This window comes from Pyrgilauda ruficollis, unplaced genomic scaffold, assembly GCF_017590135.1.
Source record: "Pyrgilauda ruficollis isolate IOZ18807 unplaced genomic scaffold, ASM1759013v1 scaffold100, whole genome shotgun sequence".
Taxonomy (NCBI): domain Eukaryota; kingdom Metazoa; phylum Chordata; class Aves; order Passeriformes; family Passeridae; genus Pyrgilauda; species Pyrgilauda ruficollis.
In genome coordinates this window covers 1,349,638-1,372,908 of record NW_024508102.1, presented here as the reverse complement: position 1 = coordinate 1,372,908, position 23,271 = coordinate 1,349,638, and the positions used below count along the sequence as shown (strand labels likewise).

Here is a 23,271-nt window from a genome sequence, read left to right as displayed (position 1 = left end):
TTAATAACTTGAGACTTATGCATGCACTTGAAAGCAAGCACATCTTTATCTTTGATATTGCAAGGCCTTTTGAGAAGTATTGAGAAGCATCTTATTCTCAAAAAACACAGAGAACGATCAGGACACTGGGTAATCTGTGCAGTGCGAGCTCAGCTCTCCCCAACACCCCTGACCTGACATCCCTGGAAGGGAACAAAACATCCTCGGGAACTTTACAGGAACAATTCATACCAGCCTGCAAGGCTCCAGGCGCACTAGGGCTGAGATGCACCCTGGCACGCTGTTACTCACCCTGTGCTGCCCTAGCTAAGCTTTCTCATCTATTTTCCTTTTCTTTTTACTCTTAGAACAGCTCAAGGAGAAGCGAGGCTCCGCTGAGGGGAAGGCGGAACGCGCTCGGCGCGGGCCCGGCCCCGCCGCCCTCAGCGCCGCTCTCGCGAGACGCGGCCGCGCGGGCTCCATATTGGGGCATTGCGCCCTGGGCCCGGAGCTCTCGCGAGGAGCTCTCCCCGAGGAGCTCCGAGGAGCTCCGAGCTGTGCCGCCCGCGGGGAGCGGCTCCGCGCTCGGGCCGTGCGGGGACAGCGGGGCCAGTGCCCGCGGCTGCCTGGGCTGTGTACGGGGTCGGAGCTTGGCTGCGCCGCTCGAGGCGGGGCGTGAGGGGCGGAGGCGGTGGCTGCGGTGTCGCCTGCGCCGTCCCACCTGCGGCGGGAGCGTGTCCCCGCCCCGCACGCCGGCGCCTCCGCCTCGCTCTCCGCTGGCCGCACGACCGCCGGCCGCGCCTCACGGGGCCATCCCGCCCCTCTCTGTGGCACAGCCCGGCGAGGGAGAGAGGGAGGGAGGGAGAGCGGCGGGGGAAGGCGGTGACAGGGCCGCGCTCGGCCTCGCCCCCCGTGCCTGTGGGAGGGGGGCAGCGGCGGCGCGGGGCGGAGCGTGAGGGGCCGGCGGCGGCAGCGGGGGCGTCGCTGCTGCGGGGTTGCCCCCGCCCGGGAGCGCTCGGGGGAGGGAGCGAAAGAAGGAAGGAAGGAAGGAAGAAGTCGCTGCTGCCGCTGCAGGAGGAGAAGGAGGTAGTGGCGGCGGCGGTGCTGTTGCAGCCGCAGGCAGAGCCTCCCCCTCCCGCCGGGCCGGGCGGGGCGGGCTCCGCAACCGAGATGTCTCAGGAGCGGCCCAAGTTCTACCGGCAGGAGCTGAACAAGACGGTGTGGGAGGTGCCCGAGCGCTACCAGAACCTCTCCCCGGTCGGCTCCGGGGCCTACGGCTCGGTGTGGTGAGTGCCGGGAGGGGACGGGGGAGGTCGCGTTAGGTCGCTGCCCCGCCCCGCGGCCCCCCGTGCCCCGCCGGGAGCCGTGAGGGCTGGGCGCCGCGGCCCGCGGGGCTCGTCTGTCCCCCGGGCGTTCCCGTCCCCCAGCTCTCCACCAGCCTCCTGCAAAAGACATTTTTTTTTTTTTCCCCTGCCGGTTTTACGCGCGGTGCTGCCGGGAAGCCGCAGTCTCGTCTTTGGAATGCGTCGGGGATTGCACCACATGGCAGGTGGCTCTGAAACATTTTTGCAGGGGGAGATAATAATGTGTCGTTGCCGGCCTGCCCCCCTCCCGTCCCGCCCCGAATGAGCTCATATGGACACATTTCGGTGTGATTTCTTGCAGTTAGTAGGTGGGGAGTGCGGAGGGATGGAGCCTGAGAAGCCCCCCCATAGCTTGGCTTTGCAGGGCTTGTCCCAGTTTCCTTCTGGACCTGAAGGATAGATTGTATTTGAGGCAATTGTGTTTTCATCTGGAATTCGGTGATAGGCAAGAAATAGAGAGAATGCTGGGAGGGCTGTTTTTGTACTCCTGGCTTGTTACAGTGAATTCACAAGCAGCGATGTTTTCTTGGCAATAATAGATGAACACAGGAGGACTCGTTTTATTGCTATGGAATTACTGCAGTGTGTGCTCCCCGGGAGAGTAAAGTCCTGCTGTGAGACCTGCAGAAATACAGGGAGCTGCAAGAGTTTAGTTTTTAATGCTTACCCAATAGGAACAAACCAGGCTACATGTGTGAGATACAATGCCTCCTTAATTTGTAGCTTCTCTGCTGAGCTGCGGTGGATCATTAAACATAAATGGAGCTGCATTCTTGGCTTAAGCTTAAAGACAAGGTAGTGTTTGAATCAGTTTGACTCCAGACTTCAGCAGTCATTTAGTTAAATGTTCACAGATTACTGCCTCCTTTGATTAAGAAACGTCTTCCACATGAGCATTCTGGGTTTTAGTCTGTGTTCTTTGGTTCTGTCAAAGTGTGAGCAGAATTTTGAAATATGGGTGCATAATTACAAAGCTGATTTGCTGTTGTGTTTGAGCAGGCATGCATATGTTTTTATTAATGTGGTATGCAAATTTACATTATGGGTATCAATTTTATTGTAAGGAGGGACACATGCTGCATTTTGCTAGTAAAGAAAATAAGTTCCTTTGCACGTGCTACAGTTTTAATGAAATGCTCAGCTGTTCTTAACCTGTTATAAAATTGTTGGTAAGTTGAGCTTAAATAACTTGCATTTCTTAAAATGCTGTGATTGAAGTGTGCAGAGGCTTGCATTTCATAAAAGTAAACCAGGCAGGTCAGTTTTGTAGCAAGAATAACCAATATGCTTGCTGAGGTGTGTTTTTGGTTTGTTTTTTTTTTTTTTTAATATAATTATAGAATGGTTTTGATTGGAAGGGAATAGACAGGTTTCTTTTGGTGAAAGAAGGACCTTGTTGACACAAGGTAAATACCCCTGTAAGTGTCACAGAGTTATGCAACTCCTGAGATGTAATGGGAAATTAATTTGCTTGGTGCCTTGTTCTTTGTATTTTAAGGTTGATCCTACATCATATACCCCACTCCCATTTTCTCTTCCCCCTCCCTACAATCTCCATTGTACATGTAATACTTGCAAAGTTTGTTTTCAACCAGTAACTAACGAGTTTGCATCATGAATTTCCTGTTTTGCTGTGTCAAAACTTTCAAAGATTGTGCAACTTTGTTCAGACCAAGTGAAACAGTTTTGTATTGGAAGCAATTTCAGACATGTGGCAGAGTCTTTTTACAGTTCATGTTAATGGCTTCCTCTGTGTTCTTCTAAAAATAGTTTTCAGAAAAGATGCAGTGATATGGAAAGTATGTCAGAATTGAAAAATTCAAGAAAACAACAAAAACTTTTGCATATTTATGGACGTTTATTAAGCTATAAGTGGTGATGCATATTATTTATGGTATTCCTGCAAGGACTTGTTCTGCTCTGTCCCTTTAGAGATGGTGTTTTTCTCTCCAGTAAAAAGTTTCATTTGGGGTTTGGTGTATCCCTGTTGGGATAGTACATAGTGGTGTTTTAACAACCCTTAAAATGGTAAATACATTTTCATGTATGTTCACTGCATTGTTGTATTCAAATATAATCCAATATGCTCTGTTATTTAAGTTGTCAAAATGAGGCATTTAAAAATGAGGAATCTCCAGAAAATGGAGGGGAAAATGAATAAAAAAGAAAGCATTAAGGTGCCAGGTGAGTCACTTAGACTAGGGAGCTGTTGTAGGCTGCTTTGAATGTGCTGTGAGCATGGCTTGGAGCTCCCTGGTGCACAGACCTGACTGCTGGGGAGGCAGTGGATGGAGGGAGAGGCTTTTTCTGCAGGCAGCCTGAGACTGCCTGAAATGAGAGCAAACACTGCAGTGTTTTCTGAAGGGCCATGTGCAGCGTTGGAAGAATGAGGTTCAAATGGCCAGCTCAGGTATTTTTCAGGATCCATTTTTTTAAATCTGCATGTGTTGGAGATGCAAACAGGGATTCAGTTCCAAAACTTTGAGAAAAATCTACACATATCCTCAGATTGATTCTTCCTAAGTCAAGTAGCAATTGCCATGGCATCTGTTGTATGAAATGCTGTTTCATTCATTCTTGCAACATTTTGTGTATTTGTACAACACAGTCTCTTGCATGCTTTTGTAACCAGGCCTGCATTGGAGAAAGGGCTCCTGACATACCCATTTTGTAATTTTTCATGTAAGGAGGAGAGGGGCCTAGACAATACAACATCTTGCAGTGGGAAGTTGCTGAACAGAGATGGGATTGATTGGTGACTCACACTTCACTTGGAGGATTGCTTCATTTCTTGCCTGTGCTGGAGGGAAGTCTTGACTCCTGGCATCAGTTCAGCCAGCTCTGAGCTAAGCAAAATGGTGTTTTCACAAATTTCCCATCAATTTCTAAAAGGCTGTGAAGCACTTTGTCTTAGTTTACTTAATTGTTATATTTTTGCAGCTGTTCTTTGTTGTATTAATGCCTTTGTAAAATAAGGGGCTTGGTTTAATTGCTTTGCAAGCTATCTGTATTGCCTTAATTTGGAAAGGATTGAACAGCCAACACTTACTCTTCCTCAAAATCTTGCATAAGATTTTTTTTTTTAGCTTTTTTTTTTTTTTTTAAATAGACTGTCAGGTGATACAGCCTCCAAAACCTGTGATTTCTTCCCATTTCAACCCACAGTTGTATTGAGTCTGAGTTTCTTGGGTACTGAGAGCTCCCAGAGAAACATTATAGATTAAACAAATTTTAGAGCATTAGGGTCTAGAGGACATGAAATAACCCTAAATACCACATTTGTAAAAACAGTTCCTCTGTGGATTTTTTTCCTAATCCCTTATCAAAGCGTGCAAGTGCCTCCAAATCCTGCGTGTGCTTGGAGGGACAGGTGCCTGCTCCTCCAGTGAGGTGTGGCAGATCTGTGAGGAGTGGTAGGAACAGAACTGTAAAACTGAGTGGGATGAAGCAGCCACACAGGAAGGATTGGCAGAAGATGTGTGGGGAGGGGGCAGTGGAGTAGGAGAAGGGCAGGCACAGAAAAGCTGTGAGCAGAGCTCTGAAAGTGCTGGCAAGGAGTTTGGACTGCAGGGGAGCTTGGTACATTAAGAAGGGAAATTAGTGAGAGCACATCTGTCCTACAGGGAGATTTTTATTGCAGCTTTCTTAGAAGCAGAAGCTAATCTAGCACAGGAGAATGATATTTGCAACTTTTATGGTGTGTTGGGAGGGTGATGACTGAAGTGCAGGTACAGAAGTGACTGCAGTCAATAATAAACTGTCAGGTGTTAACTGTGTTTTTCTGTCTGATTAGGAGTGCATAAATTAACCTCAGAGGTAGCACTAAGGAGATTCAGTTAGCTTGGGTGTTTGCAGAGGCACTAGCAATGAGCAGCATGTATTTAGCAACATAGCCTTTGCACAAAAATTAACATTCTGATTATTTAATATTTAAATAAATTGTGCTCATAAGTAACCTTGTTACTTGGTTCTCTAAAGTAATTGTTTTCTTCTACCTCCTGTGCTCTGGATTCAATTCAGATTAGATCAGAATTGTAATTATAGCTCACTTAGGGTGAGGTATGGTGAGGTGGATGCAGTTCATTTGCCATAGCACAGTACTATGTAAGAGGTTAAAAAAAAGTGTGATAAATTCTAAATTTGTGCTGATCTTATTTTAAAAGGGATTTAAAACTGTGGATAGAGCAATTTTTTCCTAATTGGGCTTCTTTAGCTGAAATATGATCAGTGTAATGCAGCTGTTTTAAAGTCTGTGATGAAAGGCAGCTTAGTGTTCTTTAAAATGTTCTCCAGCTGACAGCTGTTCTGTAGCTGTTCATTAGCCACTTATCTGTATTGGCAGAAAATTACTCAGCATGATTTATCTGTGGGGAAATAGTCTTTAGGCCTCAAATATGACCAGACTTTGTGTTCTGACTTTAAGTCTAGATTGTGAATATTCAGTTATACAGAATTTTCTTTCCTGAGCTTGTGCATTGTGCTCTTTAACCAGTACTGCTGACTGCAGTTCCCTTGGAGGTTCTAAAGCTACTGCAACAGCACAGTGACTTGATATGACCCCAAAGAATGTAATTTAAAAAGAAAAAGTGAAATTGAATTTCATCTGAATCCTGAAACAGCTTATTTTGTGTTTGGTGGCTCTGAAATCTCAAAATCTTGGAAACCAAAAGAGAAACTTGACTGTGGAGCTGTGGAGGTTTGAGGTGCAGGGGATCCCCTTGTTTGCAAGATGAAAGAGTTTCTGGTATTTGCTGCATTTTGTACCTGAAATGTTTGGAAACTGGTGAAGATCCATGACTAATTTACAGCAGCATGTGCTGAATGATGATGACTACTCTTATTTTTGCTCTAAGTCCCAGAAAACACCTTATGTATCAGTAGAATGCTGGTATGTATTTTCAGGCTGAACTAGAGATATTTGTGTATTGCAGGATGGTGATTTTTACCCAAGGCTGAAAAATAATTGAATTCTAAATTTCATGAAGTGTTGCCACTTAAATATTGATTTTTTTTTTTCCCTAGTGATGTGTGAAAACTTGAGAATTTGAAATCAACATTAAGAAGTGAATGTTCCATGGCTTCTTTTGTGTGCCAGGCTGGGGTGTAAAGGATAACTTGCATGTGGAAGTAATTGCTAAGGGGTGTTTTTTGAGCCAGTGTGACGTAGCTTGGGTAATTCAGCTCTGGCAGGTTGTGCTGCTGTGACCTGCTGTACTCCTGTGTGTTTTCCAGAGAGGTCTTTCCACTCTGCATGCCCTTTATAGAAAGGGAGATGCTCTTCTTCCACTCTGCACAGAGGGTTTTTCCATCCCTGCCAGGGCCTGGGGGAAGGGTCACTGCTCACAGGAGGCTGCTGGTGTTGTGTTTTCTATTTCTTATAAACTTCACTTACCAAATTCCTTGGAAAATGGGCAAATTTCAGATAAGGAGTCTTTTTGCAGGTTAATTCTTGGTGGTTGTTTTAAAAGTAAATGACAGCTGCCTTTATTTCAAATAGCTCCTTTGGTGGGGTGGGCGTTGTGGGTTGTATGTGCAATTGTGGGTTTATTCTAGGACTGCTCTTGGGATTGGTTTTGAGCTTTGTTATTTCACACTTTATGAATATGTAGCATTCCTTTTTGCTTGATGTTTATCAAGAACTAGTGCATACTCACTTTTAAATGGAATCAGGAGTTCACCTGAATCATAAATACAGCAGGAAAATCAACCAGTATTGTCCTTGTATGACTTTTTCCATTCCATACTTTCCCCATATTCATTGCCTTGAGTGAAGTGTTGATTTCATATCCTCTCTTTCTCCTCCTCCTTCCTTTTGGACAGCTTTAGGAGTTGCTTAAGAAATTACTTTAAATGTAATTTTACTGTATTATATATATATTTGCGTGTGTGTATATATATATATTTAGTTACTGAGTAGGATTAAAAGTCCCCATGGACTCTTAAGAAAAAATACTGTTTGTATGTACAAAGGGACAAGTTTTGGTAATGTACAGCTATTTATCATTCATTCACATGTACTTTTATATAACAGAACTTGGTGATTGGATGGGATTTACCAAAGAAATTTAATTTCAGCTCCAGTTATGATTAACAACAATCATAACTGATTTTATTAGGCACAAGTTCTGGATTTTTGTGTGGATTTAAACCATGAAAATAGTATTTTGAGCATAGCATTTTGTGATCAAGTGTGGTGTTTGAAAGTATGTTTAGGAATAGTGGTAGTATTTACAAGTACTTTTCTCTCCAGAGTTTTAGTGCATAATTATGCTTAAGAGCACTTCAGACAGCAAAGTCATAAACATTTCTCTTTCTTTCTACAAGATTTCCCTTTACTGTGTGGACAAGACTCCTCTTTTAAACATTTTCTGCAGAAACCAACAGTTGCCTAAAATTGTGAGGATTTTGGGTGGCGTGCAGGTTATGGACCAGGACACCTAGAAATCGTTTTCATTGGAGACGTGGCGTTGCTGTAACTCGGTGTGGATTTGAAGGCATTCCTACGAGTTAATTTGATGATTTGCTTGCTCTGTGTTGCAGTTCTGCCTTTGACACCAAGACTGGTTTGCGGGTGGCGGTGAAGAAGCTGTCGCGGCCCTTCCAGTCCATCATCCACGCCAAGAGAACCTACCGGGAGCTGCGGCTGCTCAAGCACATGAAACACGAAAATGTGAGCGCAGGGAGGGGCTGGGAATGCTGTCCTCAAGCTGGGCTGAGCATCCATCCTGATGGATTGCTTTTCTCTTGGTGCTTATGGTTTTTTCCCTCGTGCTGAATGCAAAGCTTGCAGTCCAGGGTGTTGGAGTATCTTGTTCATGATGATTTGAGTGAGTAAATGGAGCTGCAGAGCTCTCACGTGTGTCTGCAGCAGGTTTTCAAGTTCCAGAAGGCCTCGTTAGCTTGCATAAAGCACAACACTGAACAGATGGAAATGAAGCATCTACTGGAATAAATGCTTCAGCGCCACAAAGGATCTTAGTAACTGTATCATAGTGTGCTATAAGCATATTTCACAGCTTTTCACTGTTTTCTTTTTAGGTGATTGGCTTGTTGGATGTGTTCACCCCTGCCAAATCACTAGAAGAATTCAATGATGTGTAGGTAACTTCTCTGAAGATTGCAACAAAATGTCTTTTGTATCTCCTTACACCTCCCAGGTTATGACAGAAATATTTGTCTGTTTAATTGGTCTGCCATCACTCACAAATAATCGTGAATTCCAGCACAAAGTTATACTATATCCTAAGCTGTTGGACTTGTCACAGTTGTTCACTTGCTGTGGTTTACTGCCCAGTGCTGTTGGAATCACTCTACTAATTTGCTACCTTATTTAAAGTGTCACGATCTCTGTTTCATTGAACAACGTGCTTTGGGACAGTCAGCTCTGCTACTGGAGCTTTATAGGGAATTTTTATCCTAATCCTACTCAAGAGATTGCTTCACAGCCCACGTGTTTGCTTTTGTTCACAGGTACTTGGTGACACATCTCATGGGAGCAGACCTGAACAACATTGTGAAATGCCAGAAGCTCACTGATGACCACGTGCAGTTTCTCATTTACCAGATCCTTCGGGGCCTGAAGGTGAGTGTCCCTGTCTTCCCTGAATGGGGACAGCTCACCATGGAGGGGGTGGAAGTTCCTGGTGAATGTTACACCCTCAGAAATTCAGATGTGTGCCTAGGGCTTCTATAACTTCCCTAAAGCATTGTAGAATAACATTTTATTATTGTTCTTTCACTTCTGCCTCTCTGGAGCTCTGCATCAGTGAGGTTACCTATCATTTTTATGTGTTCTGTGGGCACAGTCTAGAGGATGATGAACTGTGATGCCCTCTGGTCTGCTCTGGCAATGAATTTTCCATTTCTTCAGTTTTGTTTACTTGTGTTGTTCCACTCGTGTGGCAGCACTCCTGGGTGTTCCTAAGGAGAGGCAAACTGGAACACCCACCTGGTGAAACCCACAGACACACAGGCAGACTGGAGCATCTGAATTGTGTGGGCTGGGCTAGGGCAGTATTTTCCAGGGAAGAGATGAGGAGGTGGCTGCTTGGACTGTTACATAAATTTTGTCATCTTATTTTACAGTACATCCATTCAGCTGACATAATACACAGGGTGAGTATTCATTCTAAGATTGTTTCCTGTAGTGAAACAATATCTTAAAAAAATTAAGTATGAGCATGTACAAGTAGCACCAAGAAAAACCAGAGAAAATTTTCTGAGAATTTTTTTTGGTTAAGTAGTAAAAAGTTGGAACAGGGGAAGTGGTTGTTAAGATTCATAATTTTCCTTTGTGAATTAGCTTTTCTCTTAACACTGGTGCTGCATATTTGTATTTAATTTTATGCATTTTTTGTTAGATGTGACACCTCTGAGAACCACAGAAGAGATTTCTGACTCTGATAAAATAATTTATCCAAAATTAGTATTTGCACTCAGTTAGAATCTGTATTTTTATCTCTGATTACAATTTTATCTACTTCAGATTCGTGAAACAACACATACTCCACTGTTAATGCTGATGTTTAATTTTTTAGGATTTAAAGCCCAGTAACCTAGCTGTTAATGAAGACTGTGAGCTAAAGGTAATGTAATTAAAAAATCTGATTTGTTTGACTGAGATTTGAGTGCCATGTGAATGTCCCTTGCAACTTAAGTGTCAAAACAATTCCTTTTGAAAATACTTTCATAGAAAAGTAATAATCTGCTTCCCAGCTGTAGAGTTGTAAGGATGTGGTTTTTGTATCTGGCCCTGTGTTTTTAGTGAATCATCATGAAAGTGCAGAGTTAACAGCTTTAGTTTGTGTTTTCTTGTTTTGGAGACAAGATACCCAGCCACAACTCTGATTGTCGAGTCCTACCCTGTTCTAGCCTAGTGTCTTTTCCCAGGTTGTGAAATTTAGTTTCATAATCTGTTTTTGCAGCTCTCCCACCTCTCCAGTCCCCGGCTGAGTGCTTGCCTGCAGTTTGTGCTGGGTGGGTTGCACTGTTGCCCTGCAGTTGTTGTGTTTGTGTTTGTAGATCCTGGATTTCGGGCTGGCGCGGCACACGGACGATGAGATGACTGGCTACGTGGCCACCCGGTGGTACAGGGCTCCTGAGATCATGCTGAACTGGATGCACTACAACCAGACAGGTAATGCCTTTAGCCAGCACAAGAATTCTCTGTTTTGTCAAGTTGCTGAATTGTGAGGGGGAAAAAGAGATTGTTCTTGCACGTGCTCCCCTCCATTTGATTGCATAAGTTGGCACTCTTGGTAATTATGCTTTGGGGCTGCAGTTTGAACCACTTTCTGTCAGATGGAAGTTAAGAATCATTGTGATAGCATTCACCAGCAATTTGAACCTTTGAAACTGCAATTGGCAAAATATTGCCAGCACTTATCCCTTGCTTTCCCTAGCAGAGTGGTTTTTAAAATAAGTGACTGGGATGTGTCTGGTTGAGGAGAATGTCTGGAGCTATAGTGTGAAGAAATGACAAAAAGTGGATAAATCTCCCATCCTTTTCTCTCCTCTTATCCACTTCTTCACAGATTTATATTCCTCACAGTTTCGAGTCTCTTCTCTCCAGCAATACTTGCAGATCAGGCACAGAGAAGAAAATCAAAGTCTAAGAATAGTTCTGTACAGGAGAACACCAAATAAAATGATGTGCTACCCCCATTTCATAGATCAGTACCTTATGGGGTTTTTTCCCCTCTTGCACACGTATGGGCCTGTCTTGTATCATCAGTGCAATGGTTGGTGGTTGTTTGGGTGGCATTTATGTAAAGCCACATGCAAATCCATTCCTCAGAGTCCTCTTGGACAGGTTTCTTCCCCTTTGTTGGTTTAGATTCTTCTCCAGCTCTTTGGTGTTCAGGTCACGTTATAATCCGGAGGAAGAGTTGCCTGATCTTGAATTCTGTGATTTCTACAAGTTTTAGATGACACAGAACAGTATCAGTTAGCTTGCCATGTGTTTCAGATTGTTTCAGTGCTGTGACACTGTTCAAGGAGGAGTTGTTTGCTCTGGTTGGATGGGATGGTTCTGCTCAGGCTGTACTTTTATGCATCATGTTTTGTTTTCTGTTTTATTTTGTTCAGTTGATATTTGGTCAGTGGGATGCATTATGGCTGAGCTGTTGACTGGAAGGACATTGTTCCCTGGCACAGACCGTATCCTTTAGAAGTAATTTGAAATTTGAAATTGAAATTTGTTTTTTGAAATTGAAATTAGATCTTCATTTTGACACAATCGACAAGAAAATAACTTCTGGGTTTAGTTATGGACTTTTGTTTGTTTGTTTTTAAATTAATGGCTTCTTTTACTCACAGTGCAAAGAGGTGAGTTCTTGAATTTGCTGCACATCTGTTCCTCTTTGTCTGTTGTCATCATTAGATTTATATACTCTTTGTTTCTGTTACTTTCCTTTAAGTTTATTTAAATTTATTGGTTGAGTTTCTAGCTAATACTTGCATGGATGTCTGCCAAGAATCCTCTCATGCTTCAGGTCTTTTGCAAATGTGATTCCCTTCTGGCCTCTCTTCTTTTCTCCTGGAGGTATCCTGGCTGTGAAAGCAGGTTCTTTATTTAGATTTTTGCAGACTCTTTAGTGCCAAGGTTCTCATTAAAATTGCTCTGAAATGTTTAGTTTCCATTTCCATGCTTGACTCTGAACCTCCTTTCACAGTGTGCTTATACTGATGTGAAAATTCAACCTTCAATAAGATCTTTCCAAAATATTTTTTTTTGCCTCATCAAAGTGGGCTGGATAGGACACTTTGGTAAATTTGAGAGAACTTTGTGAGATTTGGTCATATTTTCCCCAGGAAATTGGAAGTGAGACTTGATGCAAATTGTTGCACTTAAAATTTTTGCTCAGCCACACCAGATTGGGGTGTAATTTACTACTGGCAGGATTTTTCATTGCCTAGAAATTGGGCTTTCATTTGCCAGAGAAAATGACATTGCCCACCTTTTACCAAAGTTCATTATTTCAACCACAGTCTGTTCATTTTAATAACTTCTGTTAATTTGTTAGTATTTGTGTCAGTTAATTCCAGTATGTTAGCACTGATGAAAAGAAAGCTGGTGTTGGAATTGCTGCCTGCTGTTTATTTACCTTCAGAAAGCATCTGGGTTCCAAAAGTCCCTCCTGAGGAGAAGCTTTCATTCCAGCTTTCAGTGTCACCTCTTTTCAGTGTGCTTTAACTTTATCCTCTCCTCTCTTTCTTCTTGACTCCATCTCATAATTTCTCTCTAAATTTGTTGTACTGTGCTGTGTAGTCATCTCTGCTGTATTTTTCTCTTGTCAGAGACAGAAACTGAATTAAACAAAAGCTGGTATATTTTTATCTGTTGATTCAGCATGTGTAGGTTGGTTTGGACTTTTTTTTTTGGTTTCTTTAAAAAAAAACTGAGATACCAAGAACTGTTCATTCAAACAAAGCAAAAGCCTTTAAGCTTTTGCCACTCTTTAACCCTAGCAACAGTGACACTTCAGATTTTAAAGAACTTGACACTTGCAACTAAAATATTTGTAATAGGATTTTCAGTGTGTAAGAAATGCTTCATGGTTTTGATTTATTTTGTGGTTTTTATGAATTGAACAAAATGGTGATTCTTCCAAATCTGAGAAGTTTTTTCTCCAACTCTGTTCTTAGCTGTAAATTAAAGCCACTGATATCTGCAATGCAAAATGAATACTTCCAGGATCTAATTTATTTGCTTTATCATAATAAGGTACTTCATTCATTTATGTCTCCCAGCAGATGCTTGTGATGATTTACTTTAAATGCTCCATTTCATTTACAAATGGCAGGTAATGCTTTTTAATTAAATGCTCTTTCTGTTCTGAGTTGCTTAGATTTAAGAAAAACAGATCAAATCCTTTCCTATCTTAGACAAAACTTGGTAGTACTGTAATTCTTCCAGTCCTTCTGTGTTTGTGCTTTTTGATCATGAGGTTAAAGCTAAAAGGAGAGCAGGGTTGGTTCTGAATCCTGTTTGTGCATGGAACACTTACCCAAGGGCTGAAAGGACCCTGGCTGGCAGCTTTCACTCCAGGTTTGCTGGCATCTCAAGACAGCAAGCAGAATTAAGATAACAGTTCTAGTTTCTTCCTGACTTGGAAGGCTCTGAGAAATCTTTATATGTGCAGTGTTTTAGGAGAGAGTTGAAGGGGTTTCTAGGTTTAGATCCTGTTGGGTAGTTCTGGCTCTTAATTTCATTGTACCCACAGATCTGCAGAGGCTCTTGTTCCTCCTGTAGTGTCACTGTACAATTGCTGACTTACTGACTTTGGAGTTAATATTAACATGAATAATTCAAGGTATGTTTGCCTTGTGTCCAGTAGCCAAGGATGTGATACATCCAAATCCACTGCAGTTCTAGAAAATTCCCTGTGCAGTTGGAAGTAATGGGACTTTGTGTTGCTGGAAATTGCTCCTGTTTGACAACTGAACATTTGAAATAGTTCTTGCTTTTTGGTCTCAAGATGTAAATTTTCTCAACTGTGTAGCCTCACATTTCCAAAATTAGAGTGACAGAATATGTAATGGATTCTCAGGATGATCATCCCCCTGTTCAGATGGTTCTGTTTGAAAGGTTGGACCCTTTCAGCAAGGATTTGGCAGAAATGCTGTGATGTTATTTACAGTCCCTCACACATTTCTTTGCACAGCCTGGGGAGCACCCATTCAGTGCAGGTAAGCTGTAAGTTCATTTAATCAGGTAAGTAAAAAAGGTGGACTCTGAAATGAGGATCTTCAGTGCTGTCTGTGATGATTGTGCCTCTGATAAATAAATATTGAGTTGAAACTTCTGAATCTGTAGAGATTCTAAACACAGCTATCATTGACTTAAAGCAAGAATTGAGATACTCTAAGGAAAAAACCCTGTGGTTAATTTGGGCTTAGCTCTGCAGGATTGCTGAAGTACTCCTAATTTACACTGAATGTAAGGTAATTGTATTATCCCTGTTGTAATCTGTGGGTAGAAGCATTTGGATGGAAGATGGATTTCTAATACTGGTGAAGCCTCTGCCAGGAGGTGGAGAAGGGGATCAAGACTGTGGGAAAGGAGTCAGAGACCAAAAAGTGAGGTGATGAAAATCAGAGTCCTCCAGGCATTGGACTCTGATCCCTGTGGGTCCCTTCCAACTCAACATATTCTGTGCATGGGAGGCTTAGCTGAGGCTTTCTTGTTGGTATTGTTGTATCTGTCTGATGCCAAGATCAGTTTCTGTTAAACACATATTAATTAAATTTTTACAGCTCTGGATGTGAATGATTCATACAAATCAGTAGGAAAGTTGACTTTGTTTGAATATTTGACTTACACAAAATAATATAAAATAAAAATAAGAAAATCTAGCTTTTTCTTGTACTAGTTTAGCATTTTTGTATGTTTTGTGTTCCCTTAAACTCTGGAGAGTGTTTTTTTTTTTACTGTTTTTATTCAGTACTGTGAAACTTCCATGATACCTAACCAGTCTGAAATGACATATTCTTCTGATACACCTTATTCTTGCTTGTGATGGCAGCTAAAACAACTTGGAACTTTGCTTTGCCTGGATAAGCTGTTACCATCTTGTGACATTTGCTGCTGCTGGTGATAGCAGGTTATTTTCTGAATTTTAGAATCCCTCATCAGTCCTTGGGAGTACCTTGAGGATGGCACTTGGGGTTTGCATGCTGTGCTTTCCTTCTCCATGCACATGTGCTGGTGTTTTTCTTCTGCTTTGTATTTACTAAATCTCTTTCCTGTCTTTAATTACTTGTGGCTCATTTCTCTGGGAGGTGCTGGGCCCTGTAGTTAAAGAATGCTGCAGTTCAGCAGGTTATGGATGGCAGGCCTGAAACCAGAAGCAGGGTTGGGTTTTGGCAGAGCCAGTTCCATAGTCTGTCTTTTTTCTTATTTATCTGAGAAGTATCTTCCACTAGTAAACAGGGCAGCAATATTGTTGGCACAGCAGTGCACAGGCTTCTAAATGCCTTTAAATAACTTAAATATTTAAACTGAGCTGTGGCATGTTAGCATCTAAAATTTGCACTTCAACTGCTGAATAAGTGAAAGAAGTAAGGACTGTTTTAAATAGCTCTGAAGAAAATCTAATTGAAATGAGCCAGTTGTGGTTAGTAGAGTGCCCTTTGCTAATTCTCCTACAGCAGTGGATATTCTGATCTCATTTTAAGCATTGTTCAGAGTTTGCAGTTTAGCTGTGCTAAATCTAAATAGATATTGGGTTTACTTTTAGGTTTTGAGTAGCTAGAAGTTTGTCAAGTAACTTTACAAGTGAAAAATTAATTCAGCTGTTCTGGCAAAGGGCTAATTCCAGAGCTCTTAATTAATTTGATAGATAAAACTTTGGTCTAAAGTTTACCTCAAAAGATGGTGGTTTTAGCAAAGCATTGGTGATTTCCTTCATACAGAGTTTGCCAGTATTACAGGAACTCTGGGTTGTTTTCTAGGGTTTTTTTAAACAGGTGATAGTTTTTGAAGTTCTTGCAGTACTCAGATTAAAAGATGCTCTAAGAAGAAACTGCAGCTGTATCTTCAGCCATCAGGAAGGTATTGATCCCAGAAAACAAAATTGTCTAAAAAAATTTGTGGAACTACTTTGGTGTAATTTTAAAGGCAAATATAAACATTATGGACAGTCTGAAATCCCTGTGGAGGATAATTCAGGGAAGAAGGGAGATGATGCATTGATGGTTTTCAAAAAGATACTTTGTCTTCTTAGTGTCTTGAGATTTAGCCATAAAACTGTCTTTGATGGATTCCCCCCTCAGTTGTGTGTTTTGTCACCAGGTCTTGTTGAAGAGGACAGCTCAGGCTGGCACGTGGCCTGCTGGAGCTGTGTCCCTGGTAAAACATTCTTTCCATCTGTAGTGCTCCATCCTGAGAGCTTTCCACACACATGTGTTAAACCTGAGCCCCTGCTCTGTTTCTCAGCATTGCTGCAGCAGGGATGTTCAGGATGTTCAGGTGTTTGATCCCCCTGCCCTGGTGGTCCCAGGAGGTGCCAGGGCAGGACCCTGTGCCAGCTGCAGCAGCTCAGCTGCCCTGGCTGTGCCCAGGGGGAAGTGATGCTGCAGGGTCCAATATTTCCTTACCTCCCAAATGGCTGAATGAGCTTGGAAGGTGTTCACAAAAAGCCTTCACTTTCTTCTTAATATGAGTGCTTACCCTTTCCAGCCTTCTGCTTTATTTCAGCTGTTACTAATGCAACCTAATCCTGTGAACTGCAGCTTGGTGTGGGGCCTGAGGGGGTGAAGGGAGCATGGAAGTTCAGCCTTTGCCAGTGGGGCTAAAGATTTCTGCTCCAAAATAGTTCAGGATGCAGTGCCCAATTCCATGCATGTGGGGTACCTGTAGACAAGGTGTTCAATCTGTCTGATACAGAGAGAGCTCAGTTATATTCAGTTGTAACAAGAGGAATGAATATGGTTTGCCTAAAATAGCTTTTGAGTCAAGGCCTTGGCAAGAATTAATTTTCAACATTAATAGGGTGATGTGTTGCGCTTTTCATTTTGATTTCTCCCAGCATTTTCCTTTATGGTCCATCATTAGATATTGATCAGTTGAAGCTCATTTTGAGACTCGTTGGAACCCCAGGGCCTGAGCTTTTGAAGAAAATCTCCTCAGAGTCTGTGAGTTTACACTTTGATTGTAATATCTGCCCTTACAGAAGTCCCAAGTTTGTGTGTTGTTCTCCTGTAGTCTTATCTGTAGAATGTGTTGGGATTTATTTTCTGTTATTTTTCTTCCTTTGTAATTCTTTGCTCTTGGATGGCTTTAAGTTCTTATGCTTTGTGTATCTTTATTCCTCTTACCTCTGCCCATGGTATGATTTCATCCTTCCATATTCTCATTTTCTGCTTCGTGACTTCTCTCTCAGTTTGTGGGTTTATGCTTTGTGATCTGTTGTATCATCAGGTGTTACTGGGGAAGTATTTTTCACAGCTAAGAGCTTGAGGCTTGTCTCAGTTACTGCTTCTCCAGATTGCATACCCAGGGATCTTTCTAAATAGGAGCAGGTGTGTTATCCTCTAAACACACACAGTCCCTTCTGTAGTGTGATTAATTTCTGCAACACTGCTGCCATATCTTTGTTTTTGTAGCAGAAAATGCCTTTTAGGTGCCTTTCTGTAGCAGCTGTTCCAGGGCACACAGCAGAGTCTGCTCTTCACTTGTGCTGTGGGATGATGCTGTATGGGGCCCCACCAAAAATGCTTCCTGCAGTCACTTTGGGAGGGTGACCCCCATTTTCAGCCTTGCTGTGCTGTAGGAATCTTGAATTGTGAACTTGTGCAAACACAGTGTGAAATGGCCTTTAATTCTACCTGTTCCTGAAGGAGGAGGGAGTCAGTCAGAGCCAGGGACAACCAGGTGAATGCACAGTGAGCACTGAGGTCACTGCTGTTTGGGAGGGGCAGCAGAGGATCAGAGCTGTGAAGATTATCTGTGCTGCAGCTTAATGTTCTTGTAACAGTGACTGTAAAGACAAATGTGAGATTAGCCTTGAATAACACCTGCTGAAGGGATGTGCAGTGCAAATTGGGATAAATTGGTCAACTTGCTGAATATCCCACCAAAGTAAAAAGCCCTGGGATGTTCCAACTTTGGGGAGATTAGAGCTGAATAACCCAGATTGATTTGGTTGCCCTGTGAACTGACCTTAAGGGTACTCTGGTGTTTGAAGTACAGGGGATTAGCAAGAGACATAAGATGGAAGGTTGACTAAATTAAGCAGAAGATTAATTTGCATGTGTAAGTTGAAGTGGGTCTTTTTATAAACATTATTGCACAATGAAAATAATAATTGCTCTTATCCGGGTCTGTTTGAAGAAAAAAAAAAAGGGCAGTAAATACTGTTTGTGCTATTTATCCATTGTGTGGGGAAAGCAAAACTCTTAAGTGTTTGATGGTTTTGTCACTGTAACAAATTCTGGTTTTCTGCTGCATTACTTTACTGACTCTCACTTTCCCTGTTCACTGATACCTGCTAACTCTGTTTTATGCCATGCTAATGTTTTGCTAATTTTGCATTTAATGCCTTCTGTCACCCAGCCCACATCAAAGGGCACTCAGAGCTGTTCAGGTGTCAGTTGTGAGCCAGTTTCACTTTGCACCACAAGAAACTTAAGCACTTTCTGTGCAGCAAGAGGGAAAAAAGCTGGTAACCAGTGCAGAGGGTAGAGTTTTTGTTTCTGTTTTAATTTTCTTCATTTTCCTGAAGCTGTGTATAGCTGCACAGCTCAGGGAAAATTTTGTGGAGTAGCCTCAGCCAAAGGAAACATCTACTCTGATGGCTTAAAAGTGCTGGGAAATGTGAACACAGCCTTGTTGGAGTGTAATGCTACTTGCATTGGACAGAAATACTTTCTGTACTGGCAGTTACCAACTGAGCAGTGAATCTCCATTGCTTTAAGTGTTCACTCGTGTACTTACTGAACAGTTCACAGGTAGCTGAAAAAATTAGTGGACCCTGCCTGTGTGGCTTTTGCCTTGTGGTTTGCAGAAGAGATGCTTTTGTATGCGACTGTTTTCTGTTTGAAATGGTTTTTTGCACTGTTTTTAACAAAGCCCTTGACGAGGCACTTAAGATATTAACCAGCTTCAGCAGATCATGCGTCTGACGGGAACGCCCCCTGCATATCTCATTAACAGGATGCCCAGCCACGAGGTGAGATTGAGCAGAGGAAGGGGGTGTGCAGGGCAGGGCTTCACTCAGAGTGTTCAGCACTTCTGTGAATTGAATGCTTGCATGTGGCATGGGGTGGGCAATTAACTACCTGCTCTTCTGCAAGGTTTTTGTACTAAATGAAGGTGTGAGATTTGGACAGCGCGTGCTCTGCCACGGACGTGTGAGACTCGGGAGAGCCTGGCTGTGAGCTGGTTTTGCACTGTGGGCTGTGCTGTGCAGCTCAGCAGAGCACAGCAGGCTGCACCCAGCCTTGCTGGGACACCAGGGGCTCAGCTCTTCCTGTGCCTCTCTGCTTTCCAATCTTACTTTGCCACAAGTAATGTCAGCTCTTCCTCTACTGTCTGGAGTGCCTTAGTTGGGACAGGGTAATGCTGATGTGCTTAGTAAGTGTCAGAGTAAGCAAGGAGACAGACCATAATAACCAGTGCTTCAGGATGGTTGAAAAGTACTTGATCTTGCTGGCTGGATATTGTCTGATGCTTCAACAGAGCATTTATTTCCACAGGCAAGAAACTACATCCAGTCTTTGTCTTACATGCCGAAAATGAACTTTGAAAACGTGTTTATTGGTGCCAATCCCCTGGGTAAGACCTGATTATTGAACTTTCCTGAAAGTGAAGCTAGCATGTCCTGGGACACAGAGATTCCCAAAGCTTTGTCCTGGCTGCAGGAGTAGTGCAGAACAGGGTTATGTTCATGGACGATGTGGGGGCCAAGGGCGTAAGAGGAAGAAAATGCTGGATGATGGTGGGTCCTGAAAAACTACAGATTCCTCATCTGTGTTGGGCTTTTAGAAGCTTTACATTTCAGAGTAGAGCTCGTGTGAGAAATCCTGTGTGTCTGGTGCTCTTGCAGCCGTGGACTTGCTGGAGAAGATGCTGGTCCTGGACACGGACAAGCGCATCACGGCCGCGGAGGCGCTGGCCCACGCCTACTTCGCCCAGTACCACGACCCCGATGATGAACCCGTGGCAGACCCCTATGACCAGTCCTTTGAAAGCAGAGAACTTGAGATTGAAGAATGGAAAAGTGAGTCTGGGGGAGGGGAGAGACAGCTTCTCTCATGGCTGTAGAATCATGGAATATCCTGAGTTGGAAGGGACCCACAGGGGTCGTGGAGTCCAACTCCTGGCCCTGCACAGGGGTCCTGCAGAACCCCAGAATCCCACCCTGTGCATCCCTGAGAGCATTGTCCAAATGCTCCTGGAGCTCTGGCAGCCTCAGGGCTGTGCCCATCCCCTGGGGAGCCTGGGCAGTGCCCAGCACCCTCAGAGGGAAGAACCTTTCCCTGATATCCATCCCAACCCTCCTGACCAGCTCCAGCTGCTCCCTTGGGTGCTGTCACTGCTCACAGAGAGCAGAGATTGGAGCTGCCCCTCTCAGACCTTGATGAGTCTCCCCTCAGTCTTCTCTCTCCATGCCATGAGCTGAGGTTCAGCTAAGCCATGGTTAGAGGCACAGCAGAAAGTGATAAAATGTGGGCATCCTGTTGATTCTGTCCTTACCCCAAGTGAATCTACCACATGTTGTGTGCATATTGAGCATAGTCCCTGGTAACTGATTACTACTAGGAGCACACAAACATATCCTTGTTTTCAAACTTACATCTCCTCAATGCTCTGGAAGTTTCTTTTATTGTGTATGTTGTTCTCTGAGAGCAGTGTAACCATTCTTGTCTTAATTAAACAATACTTTTTGTTTAAAATGCGGTTAGAACACTTGAGATTGTTGCAGGTTTTCTTGCATGAAGGTGTGTCTGGTAGTGCTGTCATAGTCCTGCTGCTAAGTTTCTGTCCCACTTCTCCCCCCAGGCCTGACTTATGATGAAGTAATCAGCTTTGTGCCACCCCCGCTTGACCAAGAGGAGATGGAGTCCTGAGAAACTGCTCTCTTCTGTTTGTCCCACTTCACTGTGAAGGGAAGGCCTTTTCATAGGGACTCTCCAATTATCGTTCAAGTGCCTCATCACAACAATATTCTCCTTAGTGGAGGGGTTTTGTGTGTGTTGAACTGGGGAGGGAGGGGGGAGGGAAGGAAGCTGAGTCTATGTAAACATGCTGCATGCTCTTGTATTCTGTGTACAGCCTGGGGCAAGCCTCTGGAGACCTGTTCTGACTGCACTTAGTTCTTCCAGAGTAACAGTGCACCACCAGTCTGCACTGCTGGGGTGAGGTGAGGAAGGTGACAGTGACAGTTTGGTTGCAATCATTGCCATTTATCAATTCTCCTACAACTGAGTAACCTCAAAAAGAATGAAAGTTGGTTTATAGGCTTAGAGAGTCCTCTGTTTTCTTCAGGACTGAAGGTGGGGTTGGGGGATGTCCTTGTTCAATGCCAGGTGTGTGATTTACATCCAAATCTTCCTGGTACAGCAGAGTGTAGAGGCCTCCTGGTGTCTGATTCTTGGAACATGAACAGATGTTGTTTGAAACTGTAAATATGTTTGTGCCTTAAATAAATGGGGAGAGAGGGGAAGGGAAGTCTGGGGTGGAACTCTGACCCACTGTTCTTGAGTGAAGGCTCCCAGGTAGGAAGGCATGAACTCAATGTAATTGGGAAGTAACTCTGAGGCAACAACTTCAACCCCTGGATTGGGTATTCCTGTGTTCTTCACTTTCCTCCTCCTCTTGTTCTGAGGCTTCTCAGCATTATCTCCCAGGAGCCAGAGGTTGGGGAAGATCCTTGCTAGCCACACGTTTGTGTATTCTGTTCCCTACAAGGTGGTGTGTTTTTGCATGTTGTAGCTGTATGTGCATGTAGAGCTGCTTGATTTTTGTCCTTACTTTTTGGGGATGGCACTGGTGGCAGTTCAATCAGTGAAATGTTTGCTGAGTACCTCAGGCAGTGCCATAAAATCACAGCACCCTTCCTCCTGTGCTGCAGCTCCTTGTGAAATACCTGCCATCCTAGAGGCTTCAACGAGGGAAGGACGTTGTGTCCAACAGATGCACCTTTTTCTTTGTTCTGACCTTCTCTCTGCAGAGGAGGAGCTTGGGTGGAAAGGTTTCTTGTGAGATCAAGTGTAAAAAACATTCTTTAAAGAAATGACTATAGTATCTTGTGCCAGAACTTAAGTTATTTCCTGAAAAGATTTTTTTTTTTAGAAGTATTGGAACCCAAAGCAAAGAAATAAGCATGCATAAACACACAATCACCCTTTCACTGTCTATATCTATAAATACAAATATTTATATACATAAAACTAACATTTACTAGAAGTTTTTTTATCCTCTCACATAAGAGCTTCTTGGCTATTTCTTAGCAGGTTGATCTCTGCCTGAGGAAACATGAGAAGGGAGTATGTTTGAATACAAACATGGCTCAGATATTTTGTATTTTCCAGGACTCTGCATGAGTGGACTGCCCAGAGTTAGAGGCTGGCAGGAGGGAGGTTTCTCAGCATGGTTGTGTGCTCCATCTGTAGCTGGGGAACTCAGGAGCCCAATTTTAGGGCTTCTGGAGGAAACATTTTTAGACTTTTTTAATTTGTTGCAGGCATCCTGTGTGGGCAATGTACCCGTGTATGTGAGGAGAAAGGCTTTTGCAGTATTTTGTATTCTTGTTACCTGTGGGGCAGAGAGTGTTTTTGCCCCACTTTTGCCCCATGTTTGAAGAGGCAGCACAAAGGGATGGGACGTGGATGACAAAGCCATTGATTCTTCCTAGGTGACTTCCCAGCAATCTCTTCAGGCCAGAAGTTCAGTAAAGGTCTGGGCTGAGATGTAGAGAGCAGCTCTGTTGTGCTCTAGGATAAAACTCTCCACAGCCCAACAAAATCAAGACAAAAAACCTCCCTTTTCTGCTGGGCCAGCAGTCTGGGTATTCAAATAAAAATGTAGATACACTATGTAAACCTACAGCAAGATTATTTTTATCAGTCATTTTCTGTGTAGATGCTACAGTGTGATTTCATGCGGAAATATTGCTAAAGGTTTTTAAAACCTCTCGGTGTTGTGTGTGTGGGTGTGTCTGTGTGTGTGAGTGGGAATGGTTCATTGGAGTCTGTCCTCTGAGGGAGCCCCTGGGGCACAAACTCCCTGCTGCCAGTGCCGTGCTGTGCTCAGCTGCCTGGGCACCGTGCTGCACCCAAAAGCAGAGATCTGCTATTTTGTTTCTATCCATGGATTTTGCTGTAATTGGTTATGCCAGATAAGATGTCACAATACCACTGGTTAAAAATAAAATCTATTTTTCAGATTTACTGCACTGCTGGTACTTGGAAACCTCTTGCACTG

General features: G+C 43.3%; 1 protein-coding gene across 2 annotated transcripts; it reads left to right on the top strand.

Moving 5' to 3' along the window:
* Positions 1 to 539: 539 nt before the first annotated feature.
* On the top strand, positions 540 to 23,233 carry MAPK14 (mitogen-activated protein kinase 14). 2 transcript variants are annotated; one of them, XM_041467222.1, is made up of 12 exons: positions 540 to 1,265; positions 7,884 to 8,013; positions 8,382 to 8,440; positions 8,814 to 8,925; positions 9,429 to 9,458; positions 9,881 to 9,928; positions 10,365 to 10,479; positions 11,430 to 11,501; positions 18,936 to 19,015; positions 19,542 to 19,620; positions 19,892 to 20,065; positions 20,848 to 23,233. In XM_041467222.1, exons 1-12 carry the CDS (start codon positions 1,150 to 1,152, stop codon positions 20,913 to 20,915), a joined length of 1,083 nt encoding a protein of 360 aa, XP_041323156.1. In that variant the 5' UTR covers positions 540 to 1,149; the 3' UTR covers positions 20,916 to 23,233. The 2 variants fall into 2 exon arrangements, with proteins under 2 accessions (XP_041323156.1, XP_041323147.1); XM_041467213.1 differs by lacking the exon at positions 18,936 to 19,015 and adding an exon at positions 16,900 to 16,979 and having other exon boundaries at positions 551 to 1,265.
* Positions 23,234 to 23,271: the final 38 nt, after the last annotated feature.

Bases quoted from the DNA above. Each gene is read 5' to 3' on its own strand.
- MAPK14 (XM_041467222.1), top strand. From the start codon at position 1,150: ATGTCTCAGGAGCGGCCCAAGTTCTACCGGCAGGAGCTGAACAAGACG. The intron at 1,266-7,883 runs GTGAGTGCCGGG...TCTGTGTTGCAG, and splicing joins GGGGCCTACGGCTCGGTGTG to TTCTGCCTTTGACACCAAGA. The intron at 9,459-9,880 runs GTGAGTATTCAT...TTAATTTTTTAG, and splicing joins CAGCTGACATAATACACAGG to GATTTAAAGCCCAGTAACCT.